Source organism: Microcebus murinus, chromosome X (assembly GCF_040939455.1).
Source record: "Microcebus murinus isolate Inina chromosome X, M.murinus_Inina_mat1.0, whole genome shotgun sequence".
NCBI lineage: Eukaryota > Metazoa > Chordata > Mammalia > Primates > Cheirogaleidae > Microcebus > Microcebus murinus.
This window is the reverse complement of record NC_134136.1, coordinates 95,211,659-95,237,418: the sequence shown is the minus strand read 5'-3', so window position 1 is coordinate 95,237,418 and position 25,760 is coordinate 95,211,659. Positions and strand designations below refer to the sequence as shown.

The 25,760-nt window shown below is 38.9% G+C and overlaps 1 protein-coding gene across 6 annotated transcripts in view; it reads left to right on the top strand.

The window, feature by feature from the left end:
* The first annotated feature begins 344 nt into the window (after nt 1-344).
* Nucleotides 345-25,760, top strand: part of BCLAF3 (BCLAF1 and THRAP3 family member 3) — a 54,075-nt gene continuing 28,659 nt past the window's right edge. For 4 of the 6 annotated variants that reach the window (XM_012784659.3, XM_012784655.3, XM_012784657.3 and 1 more), the window contains exons 1-6: nt 352-451; nt 2,700-2,870; nt 13,614-13,668; nt 15,503-15,577; nt 19,178-19,750; nt 20,108-20,770. In XM_012784659.3, the coding sequence (XP_012640113.1) occupies nt 15,537-15,577; nt 19,178-19,750; nt 20,108-20,770 (1,277 nt within the window). In that variant the 5' untranslated portion in view covers nt 352-451; nt 2,700-2,870; nt 13,614-13,668; nt 15,503-15,536. Of the gene's footprint in view, nt 452-2,699; nt 2,871-13,613; nt 13,669-15,502; nt 15,578-19,177; nt 19,751-20,107; nt 20,771-25,760 lie in introns of all 6 variants that reach the window. The other 2 variants (XM_012784656.3, XM_075999553.1) reach the window with 2 other exon arrangements.

Here is a 25,760-nt window from a genome sequence, read left to right as displayed (position 1 = left end):
CCTGACCCTCAATCCTCAGAACTCCTGAACTTGGAACGCCCAGGTAGTTCCTTCCTCCCCAGCGAGAGGGCGGCAGAGGGCGCAGGCGCTCTAGCTGGACCGGGCGGGCGGGTGGCAGAGGGCGCAGGCGCCCTGGACAGAGCGGCCGCGGTGGGAACGGCCGGCAGAGGGCGCAGGCGCTCTGGCCAGAGCGGCCCGGGCGGGGCATCCTCGCTGAGAGAGTAGAGGACAGGGGTCGGCTGGAGAGCGGACTCAGCTCGAGGCCGCGGACAGTGGGCGGGGCCAGTGTGGGGGCGGGGCGAGGCGGTTCCGGAAGGAAGTGGTTCCGGGTCTCGCGGCCCGACCGAGGTAGTTGCGGTGCCGCTGCCGTTGTAGGCGGTGGCCGTGAGAGGGGCGAGGCCCGAGGGGCCGGCGGCGGCGGTGGCGGCGGCGGCGGGGACTTCCCGGCCGGGTGAGCTGCATGGGGTGGGGGCGGGGCGAGGAGGCCCTGGCCCGCAGGGAGGGCGTGTCTGCCGCCCGGGAGGGGCGGTTCTCGGGGCGGCCGATGGGGCCGCGGGGAGGATGCGGCGGTCCGACTCGAGTTCCCGGGGGACAGCTCCCCTGCGCCGCTCAGGTCTCTCGGCCACCGCCTTCTTTTGGGCGCGGCGGCCTGGCTCTGGCTCCTGGGGGACAGCTCTGCTGTGGCGCTCAGGCCACTCGGCTCGGCGACCCAGGCACCTGCTGCCACGACCCCGATCCTCCGCCGTTGTCGGGGATGCTGCCATCCCCGCAGTTCTGAGCGTTTGTCATGGGGGCAGGGGGAGGCGGTGTCCAGAGACGGTGCCCTTGTTACCGAGGCAGCCCCGGACGCAGCCCCGGACGCGTCGCCTGCGGGACCTGAGCCGAGGAGCCCCCCCGCTTTGTCCTCCTGGTGGGGTGCTCCTGCTGCTTAGCGGCATCTTCCTCTGGTAACGTTGAGAATGAGTAGTGAAGGCTGCTCTTTATCCTGCTCTGCAAGGTAAAACTTGTCTTTTTAGAAACGTATACTGGAAATTGGCGCATCTCATGTGCTTCTCTAAGATGTATTAGGAAACTGGGCCAGTCACTGTCAGGACTGTCCTGTCGGTAGGTTGCAAGGGAAAGAAATGGGAGAGAAACTTACTCCCCTAAATATTTTCCTACCGAGGTGCTTTTCGAGTTGCCTCTTAGGTAATTGCTTTTCTTTTCTGGAACAAATTAGGAACTACAGGTAGAAATCAGGAAAGTCTCTTAGGCTTCTGGCCAGGCAACCTTTTATAGCATTTTTCTAAATGCGAACAGATTAGAAGGAAAGACTGACATTTGAAAAGGTTTTTGCTATGGATTCATAATGAGTGCTTTATTTTTCAGTGGTATTTTAATGGTAATGGTATAATGCTTTATTTTTAACGGTCTTTTAAAAAACGGCTACTAAAATTGTCTCTTGAAATAACCACTGTTTTATTCACAGCCTCTCCCAAGGAAACTTTAAAAGTCTTATTAGAAACATTTAGTAAGCCATTTATATACAAAATTCTAAGATATACAAATCGTAATGAAGATACACTGTTTTATCACTCCACGTAACCATTGTGAATATGGTTGTACACCTCCAGTCTTTTTCTATGCAGAGATGAATACGTGGATTTTTCTAAAGTGAATTCTCTTTTATAACCACTTTTTTCCTGACTATGTATCATGCCATTATATGATTGTAATAATTTATTTATTTGATTGTTCCCAGTTTTCCCTAAACACATTATTATATAAATGTAAAGTCTGCATGTCCATGATTACTTCCTTAGTGTATATTCCTAGATGATGGACTTGTTGGGCAGAGTATGCACATAAGGATTTTTTTTTTATGTGAATTGCTCAATTTCCCTCTGGAAAGGATATGCTGTTTTGCACTCCTACCAACAATCTGTGAGTGTCCTTACCCACACCCTAGCAAAAGGCAACATTTAAAAGATTTCTATAGGAACACATTTGGGCTATACTTATACTCTCCAACCAAGTATAAGTATCCTTCTCTAGTTATCACTTTTTTTCTTATGCTGATAGCAGTTCAGTTTCTTATCTTTTATTGCACCTTTACCAGTTTAGTAAAGAGAGGTTATCTGGGAGAGGCAAAGGCATAGTAGCCTGGGAGAGGCAAAGGCATAGTAGAGTGGACAAAAGATTCGAAGTCAGGACGTCCTTAAAATCCAGTATATCTTATTATTTTGAACAAGTCCCTTAACTTTTCTAAGGTACAGTTTTCTCAGCTATGAACTAGAGATTATGATGCATTTGCCTTACCTTTCCTACAGGGTGGTTTTAAGGGTCAAATGAGACATTTCTGGCAAGTACATTTAGACATACTTTGTCTCATTGCTATTGCCATCTTGTAAAAATTTCAGAGCACAGAAGCATCTTGAAGTTAGTACATTTTTAAAGTCAATATTAGAAAAGCTATTCTATGATACCTTTTGATCCCACACTCTTTTACTCTCTAAATTTGAAGTTCTATACTGCTGCTCTAGGTTATGTTCAAAACAATATCAGAATTATGAAATTAGGTGAATGAATGAATCTGCACAAATGTTGAAGGAGAAAATATTTAAAGGCTCTATATAAAGCTGAGGGGGACAGATATAAAGCTAAATAAAACATAATCCTTGGACTCATGATAAATAAAACATAGTTTTTGTGCCCTACAGGTTATGCTGTCTAGGAAGCTAAAGGGCATAAAAGCTGCTTTCCAGATTTAGACAGCAATTTTAGATGTGACGCAGAATGTCAACTATTCTTGAATGTGTGAAAACCCAATTCTGCTGACCAAACATCTGAGCAAGTGACTGGGCAGTCTCCACAGGGTCATCTTTCTGAAGGTAGGAGTTGCAAGGTGATGAAATATTAGTATTGGAGTCCAAGAACCTAGATTCTAGTTTCAAGTCTTCCACTCGGGGCAGATGGGTTAACCTTTCTGAGATTTAGTTTCTTCACGTATGAAATGGAGAAAATTCCAGCTTCCTCAAGTGCTTGTTGTGAGAATTATATGAGATAATATGTGTAAAATACGTAGTAAACCAGAAAGTACTGCCATTCATGTGATTATTCTTACCCACTAGAGACTTAGCCTCTCTGGGAAAGAAACTAGGTCTTTTCCAACTTTGTATTCCTAGCCCCTGGCAATCACTAGCACTTAGTAATATTTACTAAATAACATAGAATGTGACCACTGATAAAAATTAACTTTAGACTAATGAAGAAAGTAATATGTAAATATGTAATAGTGGGAGAAAATGACTACATTATTTGGAGTTAATATTAAGGAATTGAAGGAAACATAGCACTAATTGGACCTGGACTAATCTCTACTATGATAGTCATTCTTCTTTAGATCCCTAATGCCAGGCAAATAGTCCCTCCTTATCAAGAATAAACCTCCTCCCTAGAACCCTAATCACCCTGCCACTACCCAGTTTCTCTCCTCCCTTTTCCAGCCAGACTATTTCAAAGAGTTGTTAATAATTGGCTTTCTCAGTCTCCTGACCATCCATTTAGTCCTCAAGCCATGTGTTAACTACTTTTCATTCCTTTTATTTAATATCTGCGCAGCATTTGCAATGGAAGTCTCCCTTTTTGAAATATCCTTCGTTAGTCTCTGAGATTCTACTTTCTAGGGTTCCCTTATTCCTCATACAAAGTTCCTTCTCAGTCTTTCTTTTACTGGTTCCTCTTCTTCCAAAGGTTGATGTTCTTGCAGGCTTGATTTTTCATGTGCTATACTGTCTATGGAATAATTTATAGAGCATTGAGGCTGTCTGGTGTTTCAAGGTTTGGTAGAATTCCCTATGAAACCATCTGGGCCTGATGCTTTTTCATATGATATTTCTTTCATAACTTTCTCTGTTTTTTCTATGGAAATTGGTCTATCTAAGCTTTCTAACTCTAATGGAGTAAATTTTGGTCATCTGTATTTTTCTAGCAGATTATCTCCATTTGGGTTTTCAAATTTATTTGGTAGAGGTCTACAAAGTAATCTTTTATGATTTTAAAAAAACTTTCTTTTATTTCAACTGTTATTTCCTTCATAGCATTTCTCATTTTGTATATTCATGCTTTCTCTCTTTTTTCTTAATCAAGTTATCTAGTTGTTTATTTTGTTCATTTTTTCAAATACTACAGAATTTTGAATTATTAGTTAGATCTATTTTTCTATTTTCTTCCTTATTCTCTTCCTCTATTTTTATATTATTTCCTTCCATGGCCTTTCTTTTGGTTTGATTTGTTGTTTTTAAGGTTTTTTGACTTTGGGAACAAATTCATTTATTTTTATTCTTTCTTTTTTACTGATAAAGATATTTAGTATAATGAATTTTCCTCTGATCACTGCTTTAAATACATCCCATAGAATCTGATATGTAGTGTTTTCATTGTCATTGTTTCTTTAAAAATCTATAATTTCAGTTATAGAATACCCAGGAGTTGTTTAACAGGAAGGTTTTAAATTTCTAGGTGGAAGGGCCTTTCTGTTTTTTAATTTTTATTAGTAAATTCTAGTTTTATTGCATTATAATCAGACAGTATTATTTGTAATATTTCCACTTTATGGAAGTTATTGGTATTTGTGACCTAATATATGATTGTTTTGGTGAATGTGGTATGGGCACTTGAAACTGTATTCTCTAGTATCAGGGTATAGAGTTTAATAAATATCCATACGATTTACTCTATTGATTATGTTGTTTAGATCTTCTGTCTCCTTATTTTTGGTTCACTTAATATGTCTTGTACCGAGAGTGGTGTGTTAAAGTCTCCTACTATTAATGTGTTTCTTTCTTTTTTTTTTTTTTTTTGACATATTTTTTAGAGATGGGGCTTGCTCTGTTGCTCAGGCTGGAGTAGAGTGGTATGATCACAGCTCACTTCAGCCTTGAGCTCCTGGGCACAAGCAATCTTCCCACCTCACTCTCTCGGGTAGTTGGAACACTACAGGCATGCACCATCACTCCTGGCTAATTTTTTTATTTTTTGTAGAGATGGGGTCTTGCTATGTTGCCCAGGCTGGTGTCCAACTCCTGGCCTCAAGCAATCCTCCTGCCTTGGCCTTCCAAAGTGCTGGGATTACAGGTGTGAACCACTGTGCCTGAACCTTCTTAGTGTGTTTCTATCTATGCTTCCTCACATCTCTTGTAGTTTTTGTTTTATAAAGATGATTGCTATATTATATTCATATAAATATGTATATTTATATGTGTTATATCTTTATTGTGGAATGTGTCTTTTAGCATTAAAAAGTTTCTGTCTTCTGTGTCACAGTTAATGCTTTAGGACATGAATTCTGCTTTGCCTGACAGTAGGATTGCGAACCCTGCTCTCTTTTTGTTTCTATTTGCCTGGTATATTTTGTCCAACCTTTTATGTTTAGCCTTTCGGAATCATTTTGTTTTAGATGTGTCTTTTGTAAAATTTCTTGAGTTTTGTTTTGTGAGCCAAATTGAAACTTTTTGTTGCAATAGGTGTGTTAAGCCCATTCACGTTTATTGTTAGAAGTGATATATTTGGCCTCAACCCTATCATGTTTTATAATTATGTATATTTTGTTATACTTGCCATTCCTTTCTTGATGAGAGGTATATATTTTGCTCTTTTATTTAAAAAAAATTGAGGGCATGTGTGGGTATTTAGGAAGGTTTGTATTTTTGTTCTAATCATTTACCTTTGTACTTACTCTTTTTAAAATGACCTTACGTCTCCATCTGCTTATTTATCTTTGTGTGTGAGAGAGAAACACATTGCATCCATGCAGTAAAAATAGGATAATGATAGATACAGGTGGGGTTCTGTATCAACTCCCCTCTCTTCCTTACGAAGAACTGCCAATAACACCTCGCTGCTATGGCCAAGAGAATAATCCATGCTTGGTCTCCTTGTGGCTGGCTTTCTTCTTCTCTCTGATCTGCTATCACTTTCTTGTTCTGTGGACTCTGACTTGGTGCAGTTCTGTGATGGGAGTGTTGCTTCTTTGTTGGAAAGTCTTTCCTGGGAAATTGTTATTCTTTGAATTTGTGAATGCTGAATTTACATTTAGTGGGGAATCTCTGTAAGTTGATCTTATTTTTTTTTGTAACAGCTTTATTGAGATAAAATTAACACACCACACAATTCACCCATGTAAAGTATACAATTCAATGATTTTTAGTATATTCATAGAGTTGTTAAGTACCACGGTCTAATTTTAGGACATTTTCTTCATCCCTAAAAGAAACCTCTTGCTCATTAGCCATCACTCCCCATCCCCCTCACAGCCTTTCCTCCGTGCAAGCAACCACCAGTGTACTTTCTATGGATTTGCCTATTCTGGACATTTCACATAAATGGGATCATACAATATGTGGTCTTTTGTGACTGGGTTCTTTTACTTAGCATACTATTTTCAAAATTCATCCATGTTGCGGCATCCTTCCTTTGACCATAATCCTTTATTGTGGTCAAATGATATATATTCCTTTGTATGGGTATATTACATTTTGTTCATTTGCTCTTCTCTCAGTGCACATTTGGGTTGCTTCCACCTGTTGGCTATTATGAATAATGATCCTGTGAACATTTTTGTACAGGTTTTTGTGTGGACATATGTTTTCATTCATCTTGGGCCTATATCCAGGAGTGGAATAGTTGAGTCATATGGTAATTCCATGTTTAACTTTTTGAAGAACTGCCAAACTTTTCCAAAGTGGCTGCACCATTTTATATTCCTAGCAGCAGCGTATGAAGATTCCAATATCTCTACATCTTTGAAACACTTATATTGTCTGTTTTTTTTATTATAGCTGTCCTTATTGATTTGAAGTGCTTTAATTTGCATTTCCCTAATAATTACCAATGTTTTGTGCTTATTGGCCATTTGTATATCTTCTTTGGAGAAATGTGTGTTCATCTTCTTTGTCTATTTTTAAATTTGCTTAATTGTCTGTATATTATTAAGTTGTAAAAGTTCTTTATATAATCCTTTATGAGATAAATGACTTGCAAACAATTTTCTCCCATTCTATGGATTGTTTTTTCACTTTTTTGGTGGCATCCTTTTCTTTCTTTCTTTCTTTCTTTCTTTTTTTTTTTTTTTTTTTTTTTGAGACAGAGTCTCACTCTGTTGCCTGGGCTAGAGTGCCGTGGCATCAGCCTAGCTCACAGCAACCTCAAACTCCTGGGCTCAAGCGATCCTCCTGCCTCAGCCTCCCAAGTAGCCCTGGGACTATAGGCATGCACCACCATGCCTGGCTGATTTTTTCTATATATTTTTAGTTGGCCAATTAATTTCGTTCTATTTTTAGTAGAAATGGGGTCTTGCTCTTGCTCAGGCTGGTTTCAAACTCTTGACCTTGAGTGATCCTCCCGCCTTGGCCTCCCAGAGTGCTAGGATTACAGGTGTGAGCCACTGCACCCAACCAGGTGGCATCCTTTATATCATAAACATTTTAAATTTTGATGATGTCCAATTTATCTATTTTTTCTTTTGTTGCTTGTATTTTGGGCATCATATCTTAGAAACCACTGCCTAATCCAAGCTCACAAAGATTATTTATTTTTATGTTTTCTTCTAAGTTTTATAAATTTAGTTCTTACATTTAGGTCCCTGATCCATTTTAAGTTAATTTTTTATATGGTATAAGGTATGGTCAAACTTTATTCTTTTGTTTGTGGATATCCAGTTGCCTCAGCACTATGTGTTGATTTGTTTAACTGCTTAATATCAGATGATCAGTTTTTTCCTCCCCATATCCCTTAATCCTACCTATTATATACATAGCAGTGGAACTGTTTCTATTAGTCTCTTTTCCTCTCTCTTCTTTTCCCATTTGCTAGTTGCCATTTTTCTACTTTATCACAATATACAGTAATCTTACATTAATCTTCCACCTTCATCCTCATCTTTTTCTTAGCATCTTATACGTACATTTACATATTCTGGTATTTTTTTTTTTTTTTGAGACAGAGTCTCACTTTGTTGCCCAGGCTAGAGTGAGTGCTGTGGCGTCAGCCTAGCTCACAGCAACCTCAAACTCCTGGGTTCAAGCAATCCTGCTGCCTCAGCCTCCCGAGTAGCTGGGACTACAGGCTGCCACCATGCCCGCCTAATTTTTTCTATATATATTAGTTGGCCAATTAATTTCTTTCTATTTATAGTAGAGACAGGGTCTCGGATCTTGCTCAGGCTGGTTTCAAACCTCCTGATCTTGAGCAATCTGCCTGCCTTGGCCTCCCAGAGTGCTAGGATTACAGGCATGAGCCACCACGCCCGGTCCATTTACATATTAAATGCTTACCTTCAGTCCTTTTGCTAACATTTTCCCAGTCCTCATTTGGTTGAATGAAGCTCATTGTCTAGTAGATTTCTCAGGAGGGCTAGTTTCCCTATACTTTTTTTTTTTTTTTTTTTTTTTTGAGACAGAGTCTCCCTTTGTTGCCCAGGCTAGAGTGAGTGCTGTGGCGTCAGCCTAGCTCACAGCAACCTCAAACTCCTGGGCTCAAGTGATCCTGCTGCCTCAGCCTCCCAAGTAGCTGGGACTACAGGCATGCACCACCATGCCCGGCTAATTTTTTCTATATATATTAGTTGGCCAATTAATTTCTTTCTATTTTTAGTAGAGACGGTGTCTCGCTCTTGCTCAGGCTGGTTTTGAACTCCTGACCTCGAGCAATCCGCCCACCTTGGCCTCCCAGAGTGCTAGGAGCCACTGCACCTGGCCTCCCTATATTCTTATATGTTGAACACTCTTTTTCTGTTGCCTTGATATTTGAAGGACACCTTTACTGATATAAAATCCTTGGTTCACACTTACTTTCTATATTGACTTTTATTTTTAATGCTGGTCTGTTTTTTACCTTGCTTTGTAATTTTGTTTTTGAGAAATTTGATAATCTGAGGCTAGTGTAATTCCTTTGGATATGTAAGTTATTTATTCTTTTTGCCTAGAAGTTTTGAAGATTTTATAATATCTTTATCACTGAACTAAAATAGTTTTTACTAGGCTATGTTTCAGAGTTAATTGTTCTAGGTTAATTTTTCCTAGATACCTGCTGAGCCCTTAAATGTGTATATTTAGGTATTTTAGGTGTTTTTTCATTTCTGAAAGGTTTTCTTAAATTACAGTTTTAAATATTAAGTTCTAGTGTTTGTTTTTTATTCTTCAGGCACTACAATTATACAAATATTATTCCTTCTTTACCTATCTTCTGTTTCCACTGCTTTCTCTCTGGCCCATTCTCTCCCTCTCCCTATCTCTTCCCTGCCCTTTCTTTCTCACCCTCTGTCAGTGTCTTTCAATGTCATTTTAATTTTCTTGGTCATTTTCTTGCCTTCTTTCAATGTCCCTTATTAAATTTTCTTTTAAGTTTATTCTCCCTTAGACATCTTATAATTTATTCTTCACTTTTGAAATAATTTAGTCTTTTTTTTTCCATTTTCCTCCTGAGTTCAGTTAACTATTTTTCTTTCATTTATTTCTTGTTTTGTTTGTTTTTGGTCTATTTCTGTTCTTAGTTGTGAATTTCTGATTCAAGATAGATTTTTTTTTAATGTCCTCAAATGCTTTATATATATTTAATTCTGTTTGAAGTATAGGCATACCCTAGAGATACTGAGGGTTTAGTTCTCCACGAAAATAAAGCAAATATTGCAACAAAGCAAGGCACACATTTTTTTGGTTTCCCAGTCCGTATTAAAGTTCTATTAAGTATACAGTAGGCTAGGCACAGTAGCTCACACCTGTAATACCAGCACTTTGGGAGGCTGAGGTGGGAGGATGGCTTGAGGCCAGAAGTTTAAGCCCAGCCTAGGCAACATAGTGAGACCTCACCTCTACAAAAAACTTAAAAATTAGCTGGGCATGGTGGTGTATACCTGTAGTCCCAGGAGGCTGATGCAGGAGGATCCCTTTAGCCCAGGAATTTGAGGCTGCAGTGAGCTGTGATTGTGCCACTGTACTCCAGCCTGGGTGACAGAGTGAGACCCTGTCTCAAAAAAAAAAAAAAAAGAAGTATACAATAGCTTTATGTCTAGAAAAATCCCAATATATATCTCTTAATTTAAAAATATCTTATTGCTAAAAAATGCTAATAATCATTTGACCCTTCAGCAAGTCATACTTTTTTTGCTGCTATAGAGTCTTGCCTTGATGTTGATGGCTGTCAACTCACTGGGTGGTTGTTGAAGGTTAGGATAGCTGTGGACATTTCTTAAAATAAGACAACAGTGAAGTTTGCTGCATCAGTTGACTCTTCTTTTCATCAGTTTCTCTGTAGCATGGATGCTGTTTAATAGCATTTACCCACAGAACTTCTGTCAAAATTGGAATAAGTCCTCTCAAACCCTGACACTGCTTTATCAACTACGGTTATATAATATTCTAAATCCTTTGTTGTCATTTCAAAAATGTTCACAGCATCTTCACCAGGAGTAGATTCTATCTCAAGAAACTACTTTCTTTGCTCATGCATGAGAAGCAACTCGTTATCTGTTCAAGTTTGATCATTAGATTGCAGCAATTCAGTTACATCTTCGGGCTCCACTTCTAACTCTAATTTTCTTGCTGTTTCTACCCCATATGCAGTGACTACCTCCACTGAAGTCTTGAACCCCTCAAAGTCATCCATGAGGGTTGAGTCAGGGATATAAATGTGCCCATCACCCAAATAGTGTTCATTGTACCTGTTAGGTGCACTTTTGCCCTTCACCCCCTTCCCTCTTCCCTCTGCTTGATTTCCAGTGACTTTTACTTCCCTCTGTGCACTTGTATGCCCATTGGTTAGTTCCAGTTTATTAGAGAGTGTGTGTGACATTTGTTTTTCCATTCTTTAGATAGTTTGCTTAGGATAATAGTCTCCAGTTCTTTCCAAATTGCTACAAAAGGCATTAATTCATCCTTTTATATGGCTGAGTAGTATTCCATGGTATACATATACCACATTCTGTTAATCTACTCGTGAACTGATGGGCACTTGGGTTGATTCCAGATCTTTGCAGTTGTGAACTGTGCTGCAATAAACATTCGAGTGCAGGTGTTTTTTTGATAAAATGACTTCTTTTCCTTTGGGTAGCTATCCAGTAGTGGGATTGCTGGATCGAATGGTAGGTCTGCTTTTAGTTGGACGATATTCTTAGTGATACTCCTTTTATTGCATGCAATAAATCTCACTTGTAAACATTTTCTCCCAAGTGATCCCAAGGGAACCACTTTTCCCTTAAAACCAGTGGATCTAAATTAGCCCCTGGACCAGCAGCATCCATATCACCTGAGAACTTGCTAGAAGTGGCCCATATCAGGAGTAAGGCCCCCAAATTTGTGTTTTAACTAGCCTTCCTGGTGATTCCAGTGCACACTAAAGTTTGAAAACCACTGTTCCAAGGTATATTCCTGCATGGAATTGTGGGCTGTGGGATTTGGTATGTTCAACTTTATTGGGTACTACCAAACTACAGCTGACCCTTGCACAACACAGGTTTGAACTGTACAGGTCTCTTTATTTGTGGATTTTTTTCAACCAAATTGTGGATCAATAATCCATTATTTGTGGGATGCAAAACCTGTCTATTCAGAGGGCTGGCTTTTTGTCTATGCGGGTTGCGACTGTGAGACTTGAGTATGCATGGATTTTAGTACACACGGGGGTCCTGGAACCAGTCCCATGAGTATACCAAGGGTGACTGTACTTTCAAACTGGTTATACTGTACTCATGTATAATTAATTCATCTAGCAGTACATGAGAGTTCCTATTGTTCTGCATCTTTGCCAACACTCTAGAATACGCAACTTTTTTTTTGGTCAATCTGATGAGTGTAAAGTAGTTATGATCTTAATTTGCATTTTCCCAATTACTAATGAATTTAAACATCTCATATGTCATTTGAGTTTTGTGTTTTGTGATATGCTATTATATTTGGAGTCTTTTGCCTATTGAAATAAATACAATTATGTAAATAAATACTCATACTGTGTTGAAATAATTGCAAAATAAACCCAGAATTCCCAAGGTGAAAGAAACCCAGGGGGAAAAAAAGAGAAAACCAGTGGAAGAGTGTTGGGGCCCTGGCCAACTGAGGGACAGCCATCTTTGTAGTGGGAACAGTACAGCCTGAGCAAGGAAAGCAAGTAGTGTGTTGTGATGAACTAACAGGGTATGTGGAGGAAAAGACACACATAAGGGTAGGAGAAAGGTAGGCGGCAACTAGATGTATGTATTTTCTTAATATGTTTGTTTAATATTTTACTGATTGGTGAGCATTTGGGTTATAACTAGTTTTGCTGGGTTATTTTCTTTCCTATTATAAATAAAGCTGATATAAACAGTATATACAGCTGCTTTTTTTCTTTTAAGTTATTTTCTTAAAATAATAAGTTTAAGCTTAAATTACTAGATTAAAAGAAAGGGGGCATGGTTAGTTTCATAGTTTCTTACATGTTTCAGTATTCCCCTCCATTAGTCATTAGATAAATAAAAATCAAAACCATAATGAGATACTACTTCATACCCACTAGGATGGCTATAATTAAAAAGACAGATAATAAGTGTTTCAAAGATGTAGAGATATTGGAATCTTCATACGCTGCTGGTAGGAATATAAAATGGTGCAGCCACTTTGGAAAAGTTTGACAGTTCTTCAAAAAGTTAAACATGGAATTACCATATGACCCAGCTATTCCACTCCTGGATATAGGCCTAAGATGAATGAAAACATATGTCCATTTTTGTACACAAAAACCTGTATAAAAATGTTCATAGGAGCATTATTCATAATAGCCAACAGGTGGAAACAACCCAAATGTGCATCATGAGATGAATGAACAAAATATAGTATACTCATACAAAGGAGTATGTATTATTTGACCACAAAAAGGGATTATGGTCAAAAGAAGGATGCTACAACATGGATGAACTTTGAAAACATCCTGCTAAGAAGCCAGTCAGGAAAAACCACATATTGTATGATCCCATTTATGTGAAACATCCAGCATAGGCAAATTCCATAGAAACAGAAAGTAGATTAGTGGTTGCCAGGGCTAAGTGGGGGAGAAGAGGAGTGAGGAGTCACCACTAATGGGGTTTCTTTTAGAGGTAAAGAAAATGTTCTAAAATTAGACTGTGATATGATTGTACATCCCTGTGAATATACTAAAAATCATTGAATGGTACACATTAAATGGGTAAATTGTATGGCTTGTGAACTGTATCTCAGTAAATCTGTTTTATAAACAAAAAAATGAAAGAAAAGATTACTCTCTAATTAAGAAAAGTTTTGCTTTTTTATCATCAGCAATATTTTCTCTTCCCCCACATACATAACCTTTGGGTTTATTATTTTTGTTAAATTTAATAGGTAGGAACTGATACCCAAAGTTTCTTTAGTTAAATTAGAATCTCCCAAATAGAATATAATCTTTACCATGACAGGAATTTTTCCCATTTTAGTTTATCGCTGTATCCCTGGAATGTTGCCTGGCAAATAAAAGGTACTCAGTAAAATTTGTTGAATGAACACATTTTGATATTTTTGGTTACTAAGTAAACATTTTTTTCCTTTAATGTTTTAATTTCATAATACTTTTGAACTAATTGTTCTTCCTAGCTTCAAATTCTTTTTTGGAAAGACGCGGTGTACTGAATTAATTGCCCTTCCTATGGTGAGTGATCTAGTTTAAGTCCTTTGACCTTATATGTTTTTACTTCCTTCTGAAGTTCATGATAACAATAGTTTGCAAATGTTTGAGTATGAGGACCCCCTTTTAAACTGATGTCTGCATAATAATTGTACTTTTTTGTATTCATGGGTAGAAAAGCAGCATAGTGGTAAGAAACCATTTATATTTTAGTAATTACCACAGTATCTTCAGAAATACGTAAAGTGAGGTACCTACTTACTATATGAGACATATACTTACTCATTCTGTAGTCTGTGCATGGTGGCTCTATGATTATTCACGAACCCATGGCATTAGTTTTAAAAGGCACCAGGGGTTTGGGGCCAGTAAATTGGGAACTACTTAATTATAGTATCAGAACTGAGGTAGACTACTGAGATGCACATAATAGCTAGTGTAGAAGATTATACCCTAATTACATGTGTTTAAAATTCATTTCCTAAAGCTATCAGTTTCTTTTAAAGACTAAAGAATATTTGAAAATCCAGTTTAGAAATACCTTTTAAAATTTACTTATTTGACATTTGCTTTAGCTAAAAATCAGAAGCAAACTAAATGTCTAATAATGCTTAATTAGATTTAGGGTATATTTACTTGGTGGAAAGTCAGGCAGCAATTGAGTAGTATTATACTTAGGAATTATAATTCTTATAATCCAACAATTTGAAAAGGAAGATATACTATCACGTATTCATAAACATTTTGACTGTGATTACATGAAGTGTTTCTGTACATGATGAAAGATGGGAAAGTAGTAGTGGTTGTGTTCAGATAGAGGAATTCTGGGTAATTTTTTTCTCTTTTTGGAAGACTTGTCAGTTTCAGTGTGCCAGACACCAATAAGCTCTTTTCATGACTTTTTTTTTTTTTTTTTTTTTTTTTTTTTTGAGACAGAGTCTCACTTTGTTTCCCAGGCTAGAGTGAGTGCCGTGGCATCAGCCTAGCCCACAGCAACCTCAAACTCCTGGACTCAAGCAATCCTCCTGCCTCAGCCTCCCGAGTAGCTGGGACTACAGGCATGCGCCACCATGCCTAGCTAAATTTTGTATATATAGTTTTAGTTGGTCAATTAATTTCTTTCTATTTTTAGTAGACACGGGGTCTCGCTCTGGCTTGTTTTGAACTCCTGACCTCGAGCAATCTGCCCACCTCGGCCTCCTCTGGGAGGAGGCGTGAACCACCACGACCAGCTTACAGGCGTGAGCCACCACGGCCAGCCTCTTTTCATGACTTAACTCAGGGGTCATCAAACTATGGTACATTTGGCTCTACAGGCCAATTTTTGTATGGCCCTTGAACTAACAATAGTTTTTACATTTTTAAAAAATTAATTTTAATAATATAGTGTATTTAACCCAATATACCCAAAATACTATTTCAACATGTAATCAACATTAGAAATATACTAATGAAATATCTTACCTTCTTTTTTTTGTATCATTTCTTTGAAACTGACATGTATTTTATACTTACAGCACACCTCAATGTGATCTAGCCATGTTTTTACATTTTTAAAGAATTGTTTAAAAAGGGAAGAAATAGATATATCAGAAACTTTATATGGCCTGGAAAACCTAGTTACTGTTTGGCCGTTTACAGAAAAAGTTTTCTGATCCCTGATTTAATTCATTTTATCCTGACATTTTATCCATCCCAATAAGGGTGGTGCTATTATTATCATTATTATTATTATTTTATAGATGAGGAAACTGTGGCACAGAGGGGTTAAGCAACTTTTTCTTGGTGACATTCACTGTGTTTTAGAGCAAATTGCAGGCTCTTTCTACAGATTTGCTAATACTGTGTTTCTTTGCAGTATAAAAAGTGGATAGTGGCTCACATGTCAAAGGATGGCACGGTCACGATCTAGATCCCCCAGGTGGAAACACAGGTGAGCAGTTCTTAGTTAGCAAAGTAAGCTTGGATTTGAGATGTGCTGTGGCTTTCAAATTCGCCAGTGCTGGTAAAAACTTATTTTAATACATTCATGGGACCTGGTTATTCACAGTAGGTGCTCTATCATGGCAGAGGTTGCATTTCTAGATTCTAGGAGCTGACAGATTTAATTACAGCTGGCAGCTAGAATTAATCCATAATAAAAAAAGAAATGCAATGACCACAGCAAGGGAGAGTGAGAAACATCTTTGAGAGCGTTATATTTTTTGAATTAGCAAGTACTTTAGAACTCTTTAGTGTGTATTTCATGTTATATTTTTTTATAATCAGTATATTCAGATGAGATCAGGCATGTTCAAGGTGGTATGGCTGTAGACAATAATAATCGATATATTCAAAGAAATTTGGAAATAGAAAATAGAGAGTTTCCTGTCCCTTCTTCTTCATGGCAGACTAATAGAGTTTTGAATAGTTTGATTGTAGTTCAACTCTTTCCTGCTTAGTAGTATCAATAGTATATATAATTAGATTGCAATAATTTAATGAGTCTTTGTTGTACACCTGCTACAGCCAGGTGCTAGGGTTACCAAGGCAAACATGCCATCTTCCATGGCCTCAGCAAGCATACAGGATGGCTGGATAGATTGATAACCATAGCCAACTTTAATACAGTGGGAAAAATGCTTCACTACTGAGTGGGACAGAGTATTCTGGATCTGTAGGGGTAGAATAATTCTACTTTTATGGGGGGAAAGGGAGATAGATACTAAGGAGGTTTTCAAAGAAGAGATAAAATTTTAACTGGCCATTCAAGAATAGGTAGAATTTCTAAAGGCAGAAAGAGTGAAGAAAATTATTCCATTTAAGTAGGAGAATAGGAGCAAAGGCACAGAGTTATAAATGGAACTAGTATGTTCTTGGATTTTAAAAAGGACCATAATTTTGTATACAAAGGGCAGATCAAGATTTCTCATGTTAATGTAACTTGGCCATTGTGCTTGTTCATTTTGGTTATGCAATTACTAATCGATCATTTCTTCAACAGTTTTCATTTTGTAAAATTCACAAGACCAAGTTGTAATGGAACTTAAGAAAGAAAAGGGAATGTGAAAAAGCAAATGCTTTTAGCATGAAGGATATTGGAGAGGCTGTTTTGTGATAACACAAAAGGCCCTGGTGAGGGGCACAGGAGACCCTGCCAAGTTTAGTGCCAGATTTCCTGATTCCTTCTCAGGTTTCTTTGTCAAGAACTATAAAGGGTCTGATATTTTACCCTACTTGCAAACTAACACATTAGCTGCCACAGGGCACTCCTGGGTCAGAGACAAAGGCCTTTATTACTCAGAGTACAGCAGGCAGCTTGAGCTTGTGTTCCTGTTGTTGCCCTTACCCTCTAGGTCCCCTGAGGGCCAGTGCTGCAGAGTGGCTGGCTGGGTGGGTGCTATAAGTTATGACACAGGCAGTGGGGTTATGACACAGGCAGTGGGGTTATGACACAGGAGAGGAACCTGAGTCCCTGATCAGGGGCTGCAAACAAATCCACCCAGCCTTTGCCTTGGAGGAGACCTTATTGTATTATCCTGGCCAGCAAACAAATGGGCCCTTTATCGTGAGGGAAACCCTGTCTTTATCTTCCAAGGCTGTTTGCATCAGAACAAAAGCTGTCAGTGCCTCTAGCAGAACTCAAGAGACTGTGGAGAATTGTCTCCCAACAGACTCCTTGAGTGTCTCTTGTCCCTTTAGGAAAACTGAAAACAATAGCAACCAATCTAACAACCTTCTGCAGAAGAAAGGGGCACTGTGCAATAAAACATATAGTATCAAAGCAATATTTAATGTGAAGTGAGGATTAAAGTAAGACATTGGATATTTCATCCAATCTGAAAGCCCTCTGCCTCTAGTTGCCAGCTTTTCTCCTTAGCAGTGAAAGAGATGAAATCTTCCAGGAAGTCCTCAAAGGCTCCAGCTGCTTTCTCCTGTGATGACATGTAGATAGCTGGGTGGCAGAGTTCCTGCTTCAGCTAGGTAATCCTTGCCAGTGGTCTAGCTTGGTGACTCCAGAGGGCAATATCATCAAGTCTAGTACATAAGTCCCAGTAGACACATGAGGAAGATAGATCTGCCTCCTTGCTTACAGGGAGGCACAGACTTAACATTGAAAGGAAAGGGATTCACTCATGGTTGCTACACCTCTGTGGCAGCTTCTAAGAGGGAACAATAGCAAAAGTCACATGGGTAGCTTCTACATTGATTAGAAGACACTAAAGCCTCCCAGAGGAGATTGGGAAATTGGGCAGGTCAGATGCGGGGACAGGTCTCCAAGTGCAAAATCGAACTTTATTGTGTTCCAGATAGTGTTGCTCCTCTCTCTTGTCTTTAAGTCAGGCAACCCAGACTGGTTTCCCTGGATACAGGAGCCTTTCTCCTTAGTGGTAATACAAGGCTCAATGTCGGCAATGCTGAGGTACAGAAAAGATGTGTGTTTTGGGAGAGTATTATAGTTGCATTAAAGCATACCTTCTCCTCTGTTTGAACAGCACATCTTTCATTTGATATGTAAGGGAACAGGTCTGGGAAAGAAAAGCAACTTATCTGTGTTAGAAGCATTTATGGAGGAACTAAGCATGAGATTCAAGTCTTTGTTTTTTGGTTTTTCTTTTTTTGAGACAGGGTCTTGCTCTGTTGCCTGGGCTATGGCTCACTGCAGCCTCAAATTCCTGGGCTCAAGTGATCCTCCTCAGCCTCCTGAGTAGCTGGGACTACACGTGTGTGTAACGATACCCAGCTAATTTTTATATTTTTTATAGAGATGGAGTCTTGCTATTTTGCTCAGGCTGGTCTCGAACTCCTGGCCTCAAGCAATACTTCCACCTCAGCCTCCCAAAGTGCTGGGATTACAGGTGTGGGTCACTGTTCCTAGCTGAGATTCAAGTCTTAAGAGCCTCTTCTTCCCCCTCTCTCTCCCGGTTAAGTATATATGTTTTGCTCCTTCATACAGCCTTAGTAGACAAAATAGACAATCAATTAGAGAAACTCTGGGGCCAGGCTTGGGTCTGAGTTTGGGTTGTAACATCATTAAATCTTAGAATCTAGTTTATTTTCAGAAGTCATGTTCAGTTTTCCAAACGTTCTCCTTAACATTTATTTGTGTGAATCTAACTTCCCTGATTGTTTCTTATCTGCCCATTGAACCTGATGTAAGCTTTTGCTGACTGCCCTTTCTAAGTCACTGCATCCCCTTTTGCCAGAACTTTGCTGTCAGCAATCTTCCAAAATGGATCCTGCTGTATACCTAAGCTGGTCTTCTTCCAATAGGACAGGTGTGTTCAGCTCATTTTGATAAGCTCAGGGAATATGTTAGTGCAGGGGATGCATTAGTTCAGATGGAAAGAATATGCTTGTTGAACTGGGCATTACCATAATCAGATCCTGCAATGTACAATTTAAAATGCATATATAGCAACTTGATGAATTTAGTTTGAGTAAAAGAAGCAGTAGAACTCTAGGAAAAGCAAGTGTTTTAGGTAGGTCATATTAAGACAGTCTTAGTTTATTGTTTTTAAATGGATTAAACTTTTCTTTGTTTGCTACATAGGTCTTTATCACCAGTACCTAGAAATCCTGAATACTACAAGCAAAAGCATGCTCATGGGCATTATGGCTGTGAATATAGGAAGGATCCCAAAAGACCTGTCACTTGGAGAATGGACAGTGAGAAACATGGACAGAGTAAACCAAGGATTCCCACTCATGGAAATATGTATTACCGATCTTATGAAAATAGATCACCTTCCCCAAACATAAGAAGAAACTCAGTAGACAATTTTTATATGTATAAGCCTCACCGAGGATATTCGCCTGAAAGAGGGGATGGTAACAGAAGATCTCAGTATATGCCCAAATACTCAGAAAGTGTACCATACAAAGAGCATGAGAGGAATTGTTATCCCCAGAAAGTGCAAGGAAGGTATATTCCTGATGACCATAGAGTTAGAGGAAGTGGAAAAGGAGGGAAACCACCTCAGAGGGCAATAGCAGATTCTTTTAGATTTGAAGGAAAGTGGCATGAAGATGAGTTGAGGCACCAGAGGCTACAAGAAGAAAAATATTCCCAGTCACCTAGAAGAGGCTCTGAAGACTTTGAAACAAGGAGCTCTTTTCAGAAGAGGTATAGGAAAACATTAAACCTGGGTAATATGGTATAAAAAGCCTCAAGTGAAAAAGTCTGTTTACTTTATGGTTGAAGATAACCACCTTGAAAAGCTTTTGTCTAAAAAGATAAAAAGCATTGTAATTTAGTTGTGGTCTACTGGTAGTAGTGAAGTATTTCTTTTTAGAGTAAATCATGTTGATAGCTAGAATATAAAAAAATTGGTATTTTCCTCTATGAATTGGCTTGAGGGATTATATAGGTTAACTTGCTACTGCATTCTGCATTTAAAGCCATGCTGCCCAACATTCTACACATATAAATTCTCACTTTCTTCTCTCTAGTGCAAGTATAAACTGCTTTATGTCAACACAGGTATCCTGAGGATCGTGATTTCGGAAAATATGGACACACATCAAAAAGACCTAAAGACGTGGAGAGGTATGAAAACAGAGAGCCTGCCAGGAACCCAAAGTGGAAGCCCGAGCATTCCCTTCTACCTTACCAAGAGAAGAAAGACCAGCGGAACCTTGGACCTCAAACTCATCGACATGCTGAGAGGGAACACCCAGAGACCAGTTCAGCAACCAAAGTATCCTATGACTATCGCCACAAACGTCATAAGCCCTCAGATGGGGACCAGGACTTTTCTGATGGGAGAACTCAGAAGTACTCTAAGGAAGAAGACAGAAAATACAGTTCTCAAAAAGGCCCTGTAAACAAGGAGTTAGATTGTTTTAATGTTGGAAGAGGGAGAGGGACTCAAGATGGGCAATCCAAAGAACCTTTGAAACCATCTAAGAAAGACTGCATTGCCTGTACTCGTTCAAATAGAAATGATGTTGATTTAAGGCCCTGTAATGACAAATGGAAGGAAAAAATAAAGAAAGCAGGGGATTGCAGAAAAGAGAGCAATTCTTCTAGTAACCAACTGGATAAAAGTCAAAAACTTTCTGATGTGAAACCCTCGTCTGTCAATCTTAGGAAGAAATCACTTACGGTTAAAGTAGATATGAGGAAAGCAGTAAATACATTCAGGTATTACCTTTGTTTTTTCTTTATTATATTTAATAAGTGTTTCTGCCATCTTTATTTGCAGCTTCAAAACTGGAATTAATAGTGTGTTTAGAGTCCATTAAGGGAGAGGGATTGCCTAGATTTTTCCCCAAAAGCCCTGTAATGAGGATGTTTCTTGTGATTGGTTAGTTATAAAGGGTGATTCATGTCTCCTTGTTTCCACATCCTCTCTCCAGATGCTCCTTGGGTACAGGGCATTCATTCCATGGAGTTGTTTCCTCTTCATGAGTTCGCTTGTTTTTGTGCTGCCAGATTTTCCTTATCGAGGGATTGGCTGGGTGGAGTTCAAGAAGACCTAGTCCTTGCTCAGTTTCTCAGAGCCTATGTTCCCTGCTGCCTGAAATTCAGAGAAGTTTTGAGCTGGAAGGGACCTTAGCAGGCCCTGATTTTATAGAGGAGGAAAGTGAGGCCCTGAGAGATGAAGTGACTTATCTAAGTCAGAGTGGCTGGGGCTCAAATCCACGTGTCCCCTTGCAACTCAAGAGGTGGGTGACTTAATGTGGTTTTTGCTGCCGTCTCAAAATGACTGGGGTTCAACTGACTAGATTCTTCCAGGTAGAGGAAATTAGACTATAATCTGGGAAGATGCCTATTTATAAGACATTTGCTTTAGCTCTGATTCTTTAAAAAAATAGACTACTACTGTAATAGATTATATTTTCTTATAGCAGGCTCACGTGCTTTGCTCCATTATGAATATTACCTCTGTTTCTGGATCCTGACATTAAGGCACTGCAGTTGGCTGTGTCAGCTAAATCTGTTCATTAACTTAATACACCACCAGCATGTGAATGAAAAAGTGATGGACCATGTTGATTTGTTGCATTTATATTTGTCCACTCATATTTGTATTTGAATTAAAAACCAGAGAAAACAAAACCCAAAGGGTGGGATGGGAGAGGGAGAGGGAAGTAAACCCACAAGTCTTTTTTGTAAAAAAACAAAATAGTTTTTTGTTCCTTTTCTTAAATTTAGACATGGCAGTCCCCCTGCCTCATATTTTCTTTATATTCATCACACTTGCTGAAAATATTTTTAAATATACATATATATATTTATATGGGAACAGAAAGCATTTATAAGTATGACTATATTACAGAAAGTTGGAGAAATAAAGGAGAAAAACCATCCATAATCCTACTACCACATTTAGTATAATTCCTTTTGTTATTTTCCTATGTATATGTATATTATGTACATACATATACACTTTTCTATATACATGTATATTATACATGGCTGCCATAATAGCATATTAATAATTTTGTATTTTTTTTATATGCCTTAAATAATTTTGTGCTCTTAGTTAACCTATTAGTTCTTAAGAGCACACAGGCTGCTATAAGCATCAAGTTTAAGAATGTTACTTTAAACTTTTTTTCTTTCCTATATATTATGAAAATGTTCAAACATACAGAAAAGTTGAAAGAACTGTACAGTGAACACCTATATACCCATCACCTAGAATCTTTATTTAAGAGTTTACTTTCATAGTCCCATGTCTGTCTATTCATCTATCCTTCTATCTTATTTTTTTTATATATTTCAAAGTATATTGCAAACATCTATATACTCCCTTTTGAATACTTTAGTACTTAATTTGCTTATAGTTCCTCTTTTTTCTTTTGAGGTAATATTACATACAATCAAGTGTACCAAAATCTTATTTTTAAGAGACAGGGTCTTGCTCTGTCACCCAGACTAGAGTGCAGTGGCACGATCAAAACTCATTATAACCTCTAATTTCTGGGCTCAAGCGATCCTCCTGACTTAGCCTCTCGAGTAGCTGGGACTACAGGCATGTGCCACCATGCCCAGCTAATTTTTAATTTTTTTTGTAGAGACGGGGTCTTGCTATGTTGCCCAGGCTGGTTGCAAACTCCAGGCCTCAAGCAGCCCCCAAAGTGGCTTGATCTCCTGAAGTGCTAAGCCACTGTACCCAACCTAGATGTTAAACTTTTTTTTTTTTTTTTTTTGAGACAGAGTCTCACTCTGTCACGCCAGGTAGAGTGCAGTGACATCATCATAGCTCACTGCAACCTCCAACTTCTGGGCTCAAGCGATCCTCCTGCCTCAGCCTCCTGAGTAGCTGAGACTACAGGCATGAGCTATCATACCTGGCTAATTTTTTCTATGTTTAGTAGAGATGGGATCTCATTCTTGCTTAGGCTGGTCTCGAAATCCTGAGCTCAAGCTATCCTCCCGCCTTGGCCTCCCAGAGTACTAGGATTACAGGCGTGAGCCACCACGCCTGGCTGATGTGTTTTATACTTAAAAGAAAATTAATAAATTGTAGTACCTTTAAAGAATGCTAGAAATTGCAATTTTGAAGGGTTTTAATAGACCTCTTTAGAGATACTGAACAGTTAATTTTATAATTTGATATGAAAAATGGAAGCTTGATCTTCATCATGTGTCACAAAAATGAGCTGCTCAAAATTGGAGCTGCTGCATCTTTTGTTTTGAACTTATAAACTGTAATTTTGTGAAATCTCATGACCTGTCAGTGGGTCTGGCAGTATATGTTTGAATACCTGACCGGGGCCTGTAGGATGGCTTGTATAATAAATGAACCTCCACTGCAAATCCTCTCTATTCAGAGACCTGAGGAATAAATAGCTGAACAAATATGTGCATCTTTTCAGTATGATAAAACATCATAGTCAATAAAATCTTTATTGATGAATGAGTTACGGAAGAGCTTGGTGGGTTGAATTATGTGTGGACTGATAAAGTATCCATAAAACAAAAGTTGTTAATGTCCTCCATAGAATTATGTTTTCAACTGGTAGCATAAACTAGGTTTTTCTCTGCTAGAAAAGATTCAGATAGTCATGAGTGCAAAGAGAGTTTTATTTGCTGATTAAAACCTAAAGAGTTTCTCCACTTTTTTTGGAAAGACTAAGATGATTAATTTTGAGCATTTGTTTACTTAACTGTGGTCAAGTATTGCTGTTTGTTCTTCCAGTTATCAGTATGGTTGAAAACACAAGGTTATTGCCTAGTGACTTTTCTAGATTCCAGTTTGTACCTAGAACTGTAGTAAGTAGACACTTGCTTGAATGTTCACTGTGTAGTTAACATGTTTTGTTAACAAAGACTGTATTCTAGTGATCCACTCTTACAGAAACTTCATTATCAGAAGTTACACGTGAATTATAATTATATGTTTCAGAATGTAAGTTAGGGAATCACAGTATGAAAATTTCTACTAAGGTTGTTACGTACCCAAAACACAAACTGTTGTATACATCTGAAAGTACTGGGGCAGATGAATGGAGGTGTTAGTTTAATGTTGGGCTGAGTAAGGTGAGGGGCTAAAGCTTGGCCAGGCCAGGAAGTAAGTGGATGAGGGAGGAAGAAGGAGGGAGGAGGCAGTACTAGTTTCTGGTGTGAGCTGCTGCTGATGGACCTGAGGCTCCTTTGATCTTCTGGGATGCTGATACTAGACACCTGGGATGTGGGGACGGTCAGCTGTCAGAGTTGATGGTGGGCTGAGTACATTGGCCACATTTGTATCTAATCCTTTATTTCTCACTGAAGAGATACAGAGAGGAGCTGTCTATGCCCATCAGGTCCATTAGAGGACTTTTGTGAAAAAGTAATAAGAAGCTGAATCAGGGGAGTGGTAGTCTCCCAGACCCTTTTCCCTCAACTCCAGAATTTCTAAGTGTGTTCCTAGAAAAACAGGAGCAAATACTATACAGTTATGCGCCACTTAATGATGGGGACATGTTCTGAGAAATATGTCATTAGGTGATATTGTCATCGTGTGAACAGCATAGAGTGTCCTTACACAAACCTAGGTGGTTAAGCCTAGCCGGGCGCGGTGGCTCACGCCTGTAATCCTAGCACTCTGGGAGGCCGAGGCGGGTGGATTGCTCAAGGTCAGGAGTTCGAAACCAGCCTGAGCAAGAGCGAGACCCCGTCTCTACTATAAACAGAAAGAAATTAATTGGCCAACTGATATATATATAAAAAAAAAAAAAATTAGCCGGGCATGGTGGCGCATGCCTGTAGTCCCAGCTACTCGGGAAGCTGAGGCAGAAGGATCACTCGAGCCCAGGAGTTTGAGGTTGCTGTGAGCTAGGCTGACGCCACGGCACTCACTCTAGCCTGGACAACAAAGTGAGACTCTGTCTCAAAAAAAAAAAAAAAAAAAATTAGCTGGGCATGGTGGCGCATGCCTGTAGTCCCAGCTACTCGGGAGGCTGAGGCAGGAGGATCGGTTGAGCCCAGGAGTTTGAGGTTGCTGTGAGCCTGGCTGACGCCACGGCACTCACTCTAGCCTGGGCAACAAAGTGAGACTCTGTCTCAAAAAAAAATAAAAACAAACAAACAAACAAAAATAAAAACCTAGGTGGTTAAGCCTACTACACCCCTAAGCTATATGCTATAGCCTCTTGCTCCTAGGCTGCAAACTTGTAGGGCATGTTACTGTACTGAGTACTGTAGGCAGTCAGAACACAATGGTAACTATTTGTGTATCTAAACATAGCAAAACATAAAAAAAGTACAGTAAAAATATTCTATTATATGAAACCACCATTGTATATATGGCCCGTGATGGACCAAAAACATTGTTATTCTGTGCGTGACTGTAATTGGAAAAGTGCATTAGGAATGGTAGGGTGCTATACAAAATGTTAGTTGTTAGAAGAAAACAAAAGGGAAAACTATATGTGTCATATGGATTTTGTTATATACTATAAGCTTCCAGAGGGCAGCGGAATCTGTTGGTTTAGATTGTTGGTTTCTTGTTATTGTTGTTTTACCATGCAGTTGGTTTTTATGATGAGTCCTAAGTGTGTACAACAGGAAATTAAGGTTTAATGTAGCTTTTTATGTTTTCTTAGTTATTATGCACAACACTCGGGGAGAACATCAGTGGGTATTCTTAAACAGAGAAATAGGAGGAGAGTGGGGACAGGTAACAAAGGAACTTGGAAGA